The following is a 10,736-nucleotide window of genomic DNA, read 5'->3' on the forward strand; positions in this document are numbered from 1 at the left end:
ATTAAAGGGGTCATATGACGTTGCTAAAAAGAACATTATGTTGTGTATTTGGTGTAATGCAATGTGTTTATGCGGTTTAAGGTTCAAAAAACATTATTTTCCACATACTGTACATTATTGTTTCTCCTCTATGCCCCGCCTTTCTGAAACGCGTTGATTTTTACAAAGCTCACCGGTCTGAAAAGCGAGGTGTACGCTGATTGGTCAGCTATCCAGTGCGTTGTGATTGGCTGAATACCTCAGTCGTGTAACGGAAATGTTACGCCCCTTACCATACTGTGATGCCATTTGTCCCGGCGCGACAAGACAAAAACATTAAAACCCATTACAAACGAGGCATTTGTTGCATCCAGTGGGAACATAATTACTGATTATAATGACTTATACTGTCTTTTTACGCATTGCGTATCGCGCCACGAAAACAAAACCATGTCTGCATTTGTAATCGGAGAAACAACAAACGCAGAAACGCCAGACTGTCCTTGCAAAGTTGGAACTGCCCAACTTTATAGAAACAGACACCGGCATTGTAGGCTACTCTCACAGGAAACAGTCCTCATCCTTTGCAAAATGCTCTGCACACATCTGAATATTTGGGTTGTGCCACATGTGGCGATCCCGGGCTGGACTCCGCTTCGTCCACGGTGAAAGCCGATCCGGCGATCTACAGCGCGAAGTTGATGTATTTCCTCAGCAACCAGCACGGATCAACTCTAGGCATGACGAAGCGGATATTAAAATTGAAATAGCATCATATGACCCCTTTAAATATGCTGTAGTTTTGCACAAATTTGCAAAGATACAGTGCCCCAAAACATGTTTGGACATTTAAGCCACAGTTAAACATGTATGAATGTGATTGCATTATATAACAGAATAGCAAACCAAGTGGCTGATAGCCCAAGCACACTTTTCAAGCAAAACAGTTCTGCGAAGGATGTTTATTAGGTTTTTGTAGTTACTCTGATAGGACACCTAAGCCATGGGAAACTGGTTTCATTTATCATATATATATGCTAAAAATAGCCTTGGGACCAGTCGATTAAAAATAATTTAAAGAAATGCTTAGTTCTGAGAAAAGGTCATGCTTCATTTGTTTGCAGATGACACTTGGTTTGATATTTCCTATTTAATGCAGTAAAATTCTTTTTTAAATGCGTTTTAAATGTCACTCAAGTGTTTAGAAACTGTATTTGGATGGGTAAAATAATTTTTGTCATGTTTGATGACAGCATTATCAGTCAAAACTGACTTTAAAGTGTCTTTTTTTAAAACGTATGTTCTGTTTGTAATCTCAACAAGACCTATTATGATTATAACTGCATTTATACAGAGAGAGGAAAGAGGTGTTTGCAAACGCAATTTTGTAGCTCAGTGTGTTACTGGGTCAATCAATTCTTACTCTGTCCCCGTTAGCTGCCACTATGTTCTAGAACTGTGAGGATAATAATTGTCTAGACCGAGAACAGTGAATTATATGAAACGGAGATATCAAACTCCAACTGTTTAGATGCAACTGATGTAGAAGCAGCAAAAGTTTTGATACAACACATATCTTATTAGCGTGTCAGTGCTGTACACTAGTAATTTCTTTCAAGTTTGTACTGGTGTGTTGAACAAATCTTATCACTGCATTGAATTTCAGAAGTATGTTTTAGTTTTAAAGTTTATCTTGTAAGTGTTGATAGCATTATTTTATATGGCCTTTTTTATAATCATACTGTGCCATTCATTTGTATTTATTTTAGTCTAATAAATGACAGATTATGTTGCTTGTCAGGGCACAGGTGATGTTTTGGTTTATATTGAATTTTATTTTGTACACATGTAATGCCCATTTTATTTTTTACGCTTTTGTTTCATGTATGTTATGTTACATAGACAGTGTCATCAAAATGAATACTTTTTTTTTTTTGCCTTTTTCTTTCTTTCGTGTTTGACTATTTTTATATTTATAGGCAGTGTGTATACTTCCACTCTGAGCTCTCACATTACACTTATTTATTAAATATGGGATGTGTATTGGCTTATTAGTGTAAAAGTTAATAGAATTTTATTTATTTTGTGTTTTCTTTATACGTGTACTTTAGATGTCATGTAAAATTATGTACTTTAATTCATACACACTGCATATTTCATGCGTTTTGATTAGCATTGAAAGCACAATATCGTGTTGAGACAAACCCCTCAAGTTAAGAAAATGTTTAGTAATAATTACTAATGGTTTTCTGAACTTAAAGGGTTCTATTGGAACCGGGCTCAGACCCTTAGTAGTGCATGTATGCCAAAGAAAATTAGATTAATGTTTCTCTTCAGCCAAGAGAATATCTTTTAGCGCAGAAAACAATCATGAATTAGATGTCCAAGCAGCATTATTGTGTAAATAGTTATCAGAATAATTCAAATAAAGCTCAAAGGGGGGTTTTTTTCCATAAAAATTCTGCCGTGTCTGAAGTGTTTATCATGTTTATTATATTTACATGAAAATGTAATATCTTACCTATGAAATGCTGTTACACTCACATGCTCCATGAACACTGACCAACAGCATATATACTGCAGTTTGTTGTACAGTGCTTAAAATCACAGCATGCAACGCTAAAACACTAAGTATCATGTATGTTTGTTTTAATAAATCCAAATATACAGTATTTACATTTTGAAGTGATTTACAATGAAATCCAGTTCTGTTAGCAAGATGCTCATGTGGCAGCAGTGGCGGCTTGTGGGTTTTAAAATAGAGGAGGCACACTAATTGTATTGGTCTGGGATCCCTGCCGATTATTATTATTATAATTTGCTTAACCACTTTAAAATGGCTTTTTGGTTGCTTTTAGTCAGAAAACGACATACATACAGCAGTGTTAATTCTGCATGCATTGGAGGAGCTGCATGAGTGTGGCATAAGGGTACTCTGCATCACGATGGATGGACATGCCTCCAACATTAGTATGTGCACCCAGCTTGGGTGCCAGTTAAAGGCAAACCCAATTTCAGCGATATGTCTGCACCTATTGATTTAGCCAGGATCACTTGGAGCTCCTCTTCAATTCTATCAGGGCATCAGGTAAGGATTTCTGAAATTTGCAAATATATAAAAAAAAATCATTTGAAAAGTGCAAATATCAGTATTAATTATTATTTATATGTCTATGGGCACGAGAGCTCGCCTCTCCCCCTCCCCTTCTCTATAATTAGCAGTTGTAATTACATCAGCAGATTCGGCACATTCGCGATAGAAAAGCGGCGCTTTCACGTTATGGTATTACAACTGTGAAATTACAAACAAAAAATACACATTCTGAGACATGAACTGAAATGAATTGTGAATTTTATTGACATTAAATCGTCCTCCTCCCATTTTCACCTCAAAATTATGGGGAAGCTGTGCCTCCCCCGACGAGCCGCCACTGTGTGGCAGAGTGTTAGTATAATGTGTAGCGTTGGCTTTGCAGGTATGTGCTAAAACTGTCACCAATGGCCAGGTCTAGATACTCTGGCTGCTCTGTGCAATCCATTTCCACTTCCACTATGAGCTTCCTGTGGTGTGCTGAAAGGGTCTTTCTCTTCCACAAGCTGGAGGGCCGCTTCTCCAGACATGTCTTTATCATTTGAGACAGGTCCTGCTGCAGATTCTGGAAGTTTTCCCTGCCAGGAGGAGAGTTCACAGTGATGAAATCTAAGTGATGAGTTCAAAGTTGGGTTTTAAGGATTAATAAGGATCATAAAATGGCCAAATCACACTGTTGGAGGTGATGGTAGCTTTAGTATGTTACTCAAGACATCAAAATACTTATTTTAAAGCACAACAAAAGATTATTAAAATATAATGATTTAAAATGAACTTTCAATTTGACATTATTACAAAGTACACTTTTTAAAAGTGTATTACAAAACTCATGAAAGCTGACTTTTATTTCATTTATATTATATTATCTGCAAGTCCAGTTTTTAAAAAATATACTTTTAAGATTTGAAATACACTACAAGTGCACATTTACAGTAATACAGTTAGATACACTTCTTTTTCACAAGGGATGAATACAATAACTGATCTAAAGTGGATTTCTAAGGATCTAGGCAGCATGGTCTAAAGCAAGAAACAAGGAAACAATCAGTGTGAAGACACTTTATATATAGTACAGTTTCTATAGAGCATGTCAAAGGAATTACCAGAACTGACTGCAAGATCGTTTAAAATTCAGACCCCCTCACAGTCGCTACGGGTGCAGCATTTTTTCAAGTAGTAAATGGTTTGAAACCCTCTGAAACAAATAAATCCTTAAACAATTCAAATTGGATTCAAACTATAAAATCAATTTGGCATATTGTAGTTAGTTGTCATTAATTAAAATCTTGTGTTTCTTTTGTTTAACATAATTATGGCTTCGCAAGACTGTAATTTAAATAGTCTCTCTTCATATTCTATTAAATGTTGTCAGGATCATACTTTACCGTCTTCAGAGTTGATCTCAGAAATACAATGCTGGCAGCACAATCTGATAGGTACACTGTAAAAAATGACCGTGAATTTAACGGTAAAAGACTGTAAAAATGCTACAGTAAAAGCCTGTTAAATGGTTAACGGGCACTTTTCGCTATCGATTTGTGCTACCTATCTTTTTAATAATTGGAGGTATAGCACAATCTGAGCGGGTAGCACAAATCGTCAGAAGCTTTACAAAATTGATACTCCAGGGTGACACATCGTCATCCAATAAAATAACATTCATCAGTAGTGTTCCATTAAAGCAAGACTCTTTCATGGAGTGACTTTGCTTTAGGAGTGTCCGTGATAGACATGCAAATAACCACATACTGTAGTCCATATTCAAGAAGAAAGACAAAATGCAGTTTCTCAGCCTTTGAGGTCAGCACAATGTTTATTATTATCTTTATATTTTTTCTTGTAGATGTACTTGAATGTGCCACACTCATTGTGTTGTGCTTACACATTCGTTTCCAACACATATATGCACCTGGTGCTTCCCCTCAATAATCATATCAAACAATAGTCTTAGCAGTTCATATATATTTATGGTTCGGTTTCATTTATGACTTCTGAGAAAAATCTGTGAAGTAAATCTTTTTGTAATATGGGCCATAAGACGTCAGCAGACATCATAAGTCAAAGCCTATCTATGCAAAAAAAAAAATTTTTTTACCAGCTGTTCTCTCTTCTCTAGCTAACATGCACATAAAAAATGTATGATTATATAAAGTGATAAAGAAAAGTAGCTGTTTCTTTGTAGAATTGCCCCATAACTAGTTGCAGGTTTATGAGCTGAGGGTGCATATAAATACAATACAATATAAAATGTATTATAAAAGTGTATGAAGTGTAAAATGTGTAAATAAAGTTAATTACCCTTTTATAGTTTTTTGTATTGCATTCCGTTTCCCCACTCAAAAATTAAATAGTCCTACATGTTTCACGTGTAGTGCAGCTCACATAATGTTTTATAATGAGACTTCAGTCTTTCTTCTTTTACAGTTCAATAATTTATTCATAACCACAATCTCTAGTTTATATGATGTACTGCTCCCTCTAGTTGTCATTTGTACACATGCCGCCCACTGAACACCCCACCCCTCGCTTCCTTTCCGCCAAGAGATGGCACTACAGCACATCTTAACACATTTATTGACAGGCTATGCTTTGACACTGGTGAAAGTTTTACAATTTGGAACGGTTTTGAAGTTTTTGTCACTGGATAATAATACTATATGATATGTGTATTTCTTTTTCATTGTTATTTGTTGATATACATTAAATCATTAAAATAATTAAATATATCATATTTTAAAGGGGTCATATGATGCTGCTAAAAAGAACATTATTTTGTGTATTTGGTGTAATGAAATGTGTTTATGCCGTTTAAAGTAAAAAAAAAAACATTATTTTCCACATACTGTACATTATTGTTTCTCCTCTATGCCCCGCCTTTTTGAAACGTGTCGATTTTTACAAAGCTCATTGGTCTGAAAAGCGAGGTGTGCTCTGATTGGCCAGCTATCCAGTGCGTTGTGATTGGCCGAATACCTCAAGCGTGTGACGGAAATGTTACGCCCTTTACCATACTGTGATGCCCTGTCCGGCCGGAGCGACGAGACAAAAACATTAAAACCCATTATAAACAAGGCATTTCTTGCATCCAGTGGGGACATAATTACGGATTATAATATCTTATACTGTCTTTTTACGCGTTGCATTGCATCGCGCCACGTAAACATAAAACCATGTCTGCATGTGTGATCGGAGAAATGACAAACAAGCGCTACTCTACACTGCTCAAAACTCGCGTTTGAATCATCAGTGGCAAATCCTTTAAATGAAAACGTACTTACAGACTTCTTTGCGTGCACATTTGGGCGGTGTTATGCAAATCTTCCCACAGAGCGACGTAGGTATGTTGGGGCGTGTTAGAACGAGCCGTTTTAGGTAGGTGTGGCTGACTCTTAACTTTTATAAAGAATATCTCTTTGGATTTGAGACTTTAGTCTTTGCAACTTTACAGATCTTCTTTATGCACCAAGAGCTTGTAACACTCCAAAGAGAAAGGAAAAATTGAAATCGCATCATATAACCCCTTTAATATTTATTTTAATTCCGGATAACACATTTACTTTGGCATATTCTCACAGTTGAATTGTATCTTTATTAGCACTTCATTTTCATAACCTGGATGGAATTTAAATGTTATTATTATTTTTTTTAAATATGCTTTAATGGATAAGAAACATTGAGGAAGAAAAAAACACAGCATTGATTATGTTATTTCAGTTTTATTAGAATTATCATAAGAAGCATTGTTCTTGACAAAATGAACTACTGTGATTTTGGGATTTGTAGCTTTCATAAAGAAAACTAATATCAGTCCCATCAATCACAATTAAAGAAATGGAAGTTTCCACTGATGTGCATTAATTGATTTTAGGAAATCAGTTTTACATAAATGACTTGAACATACACATCACAATGAACTCACATGTCTCTGTACATAAAATGAAAATAAATACATTATTAATTACATATAAATGACAAAATCTCAAACAAGGACAACACTGCTGCTTTTGTTTCACAGTTATGTTATGTTCTGCCAATGCTATATTAAAGCTCATCTGACTTGCATCCCAAAACATTTTCCAAACAGACTTCTCACCGACTTCCTGTTGCTAATTTGCCAGGCCGGAGAAAACAACAGTTGCATAACCCTAATTGCTATTCCATCCCTATCCTACTTACACACAACACCATTTTACACCAGCATGAGCACCTCGAGTTAAACTCTTCCTTTTATCTCTCCCTCTCTGCCTTTATTCTTCTGTTGGGCTCTGAATGTGTGAGCTAGGAGCTGATAACTTGCCCAGACCAGGTCTCGTGATTCCTTCCGGAAGACAGGTTTGTGATGACCACCTCAACGGCTTGGAACTTTATGTTCTTGGGAGGAACAGGACACACTTTGTAGGTCACCTCATCCCCCTCCATTGGCACATATTCACCCTCAATACTAAAAAAAAAAATATATATATATATATATAAAATATATAAAAGTATATAATATATTTAAAAACTTTCTCTAATATATACGGTAAAAATATTCTTAAAATTTTTTTTAAAGCAGATGCTAAACTAAAACAATTGTTATATTTCATACTTACTCTGAGATGTGAACAAATATGTCTTCTCCTCCATGGGAGGGGTGAATGAATCCATGACCTTGTGACCTTGAGAAGTTCTTGCAAATGCCCTTGAAGACGGGTCCAGATTTGGCTCTTACGGATCTGAGAAAATACCAGAGTAAAGAGGCTCTAGAATCAACTTATATGATTCCTTTTAGTAAATAAAAAGAGCAAAACATCTCTTTATGCTTCATTGAAATTAACACAACAATATACGGTTCATCCTTTCTAACAGATTGACCAATATTATTTTTTGCAATGCATTTTTTTGTATGCCATTTTACAATACAATAACAATTTGTATTATTATATTTATATATATATTTCATCATCCATTAGCCAATATGCAGAACTACCTCCAAACTATAACATTTTTAACTATTGTTTTATTTCTGATTTTGAAAATAATAAATAATCATTACAATAATAAAAATATTATAAATTGTGTGTGTGTGTATAAATGTGTTTATTTATTTGCTCTGAGATGTCTTAAATTGCTGATGTCTTTTTCACTCTTTTTGGCACTTATTGGTAGCCCTGATACTTAAAAGCCCTGATAGAGCAGGGTAGTAACTGATTACATGTTTACAACAAAACATTAAGTATTTGTAATTAGATTAAATTACATTTTAATGTACTCGTAATCAGACTTGATTGCATGATTACATATTATTCACACAGTAGCAATACATTATTCATAATTTAAATTCCTCCCTAATTCCTCTTTTTCATCTACTAAAAGTTCCTTTCTATAATACCTACCACTTATAATAGAATCAGAAAGTCTTCCAGTTTTGTGGACATTCACACAGAGATCAGTCACTAGTCAGGTTATATACATCTATACAGCATTTGACCACTGGATTTACAAAAATAATTTCAGGTTTAAGAAGTGTTTCAACACTGCATCAACTACTGATGAACACATTAATTTTTAATTGAATTATCACTCGGGTTATTTAACCATGTATTACTATAGCTTTGGAAGGCTTTTGTCTTTCAAACACATTAAAATGCACAAATTCACGTTATTTCTTATGTACATGTAATGTAGGGATTCCCAAACTTTTTTTGTCATCTGAACCTCTTTCACCTAATATTTTTACTTGAAGTACCCCTGAGATTTTAAAATAAATATTTTTATAATTAAGTATCACATTTGCATATTCACAGTTCTCTGACATTGGTTAATGGTCGCATGATATGCAGGTAAACAAATAAAATATTTTTTATTAAGGTTTTTTTTTTTTAATTGATGCTATTTTAAAATGATTTATTTTAATTTTTACATTTTTATGATTTAATTAATTAATAGCTTTTCATTAAACTCACAAACCCCCTGCAGTTCCTTTACAAACCCGTTTGGGAAACCTTATGTATAATGTTATATATATATAATTACATATAATGTTTAATGCACTTCATGTTGTTAATAACAACGAATGGAATATATATTCTTACTCTTTGTATTTTTATATGGTACAAGATTATCCTATTTAAATCAATGTGATAAATGAGTAAGGTCAAAAGTAATCTAAAAGTAATCAAAAGGTAGTCTGATTACATTACCTAAAATGGGTAATGTAATGGATTACGTTACTAACTACAATTTTTGTCATGTAATTTGGAATCAGTAACGGACTACAATTTGTAAGTAATCTACCCAGCTCTACTGATACTGAAGAACAAAGCAGAAAAGTGTCAATATCTTTTTGTATTACATTTACACAAAGTACATGAAATGCTTTTACTCTGTTAACACAGGTACTCACGCTGAATAGGTGCGTGTGCGTTTGGTTGGCAGTGGACTAAGAGGTCCCCCTGTTTGGGGCGGTTTCCTCTCCAAGACATTACTGCCCTCTCTCAGGAAAGGCAATGAAAGTGAGACAGGTTTATGTGGGCAGTGCGGCTTTCGATCAGATGTAGACGTGCTGTCTGAATCAGCCATTGGTGTGAAGTTCACTGGAGATGAGATGAGGCCTCTGTGGTTTGGAAAAAAAATGGTTTTGAAAAACAAACAACATTTGTATTATATGTGACATATGAAACATTAAACATTTGCTTTGAAATATCCATCCTGCCTGACTTGATCTGCTTTTTCTTAAGAGACGTTTTTGTGTTGTCCTCTCTGCACTACAAACTGGATGCAGCAGCTGCATCAGGACCACATCAAATCTTATTACTTGGGGCGACTGTTTTCCCCCTTCATACTGTTTCCCTTTCATTGTTTTCCAATGCGCCAAGGGTTTCTACCCTGTAGTCTAAGAAAGGCCAAGCATCTGTGTACCGCAGACTCCATATCAGCCTAATCGACAATGACTGTGATTAAACTTGTCATATTATCAACCCGCTCAAAAATGCAGGTTGTTGACAAACGTAACGTTAATCCACAGTATGCGACACCATAATAGTAAAGGCGTATTCGTTCAACGGTAATATATGGACAGGAAAATATAATAGGATAACGATGAAATTCTTACCGTACGGTACGTTATAGTGGATACCAATCTGTCGGTTGATATCTCGCTGCGGAAACAAATATATCTACATAACTACATTAGAATCCAGTATTAAATGCCTGAATACTATCATTCGTGGTCAACATATTCGATTCAACGGACCCCTACGTAGCACACAATAAATGAGGTTACGGGAGGAGAGGGAGGGACACCCCATCAAAATTGAACGCGAGAGACGCGACGCGAGAAAACAAAAACGCTCCAATTATAATCAACGAGACTACAATGCAAGCGACAGAATCCTGACGCCAGACTTCAGTCGACCAATCAGAGCGCCCATAATGTAATACAGGCGCGTTCTAGGTTTGACGCGACGCAATGAAGATGTGGCGCTTGTTATTCGTAATGTTTAAAAAATATTGTAATATTTATTTATTAGTCATTGGTCCTTAAAGACAAATACTTCGTAAAATAAATAGATTAAGAAGATTTTAACCACATATAAGTAGGTAACTATATATATTATGTACCTCACGGGTTTTCAAACTGGGGTCAGGGGACCACCAGGCATCCGGAGATCGTGGGATTTTTTTT

The 10,736-nt window shown here is 35.2% G+C and overlaps 1 protein-coding gene across 1 annotated transcript; it reads right to left on the reverse strand.

The window, feature by feature from the left end:
* Positions 1-6,835: 6,835 nt before the first annotated feature.
* On the reverse strand, positions 6,836-10,412 carry LOC107731402 (cold shock domain-containing protein C2-like). Its single transcript, XM_016542463.1, has 4 exons — positions 10,164-10,412; positions 9,456-9,665; positions 7,663-7,785; positions 6,836-7,511 (listed from the first exon to the last, which is right to left on the reverse strand). The coding sequence occupies exons 2-4, from the start codon at positions 9,629-9,631 to the stop codon at positions 7,349-7,351; spliced, it is 462 nt and encodes a 153-aa protein (XP_016397949.1). The 5' UTR covers positions 9,632-9,665; positions 10,164-10,412; the 3' UTR covers positions 6,836-7,348.
* Between the last annotated feature and the right edge of the window lie 324 nt (positions 10,413-10,736).

Source organism: Sinocyclocheilus rhinocerous, unplaced genomic scaffold (genome assembly GCF_001515625.1).
Source record: "Sinocyclocheilus rhinocerous isolate Xijiao unplaced genomic scaffold, SAMN03320098_v1.1 scaffold1390, whole genome shotgun sequence".
NCBI lineage: Eukaryota > Metazoa > Chordata > Actinopteri > Cypriniformes > Cyprinidae > Sinocyclocheilus > Sinocyclocheilus rhinocerous.

Coding starts and splice junctions, on each gene's coding strand:
- LOC107731402 (XM_016542463.1), bottom strand. CDS start 9,631: ATGGCTGATTCAGACAGCACGTCTACATCTGATCGAAAGCCGCACTGC. Junction 7,786..9,455: donor CGCACACGCACCTATTCAGC/GTGAGTACCTGT, acceptor GTATTTTCTCAG/ATCCGTAAGAGCCAAATCTG. Junction 7,512..7,662: donor ATATTTGTTCACATCTCAGA/GTAAGTATGAAA, acceptor TTTTTTTTTTAG/TATTGAGGGTGAATATGTGC.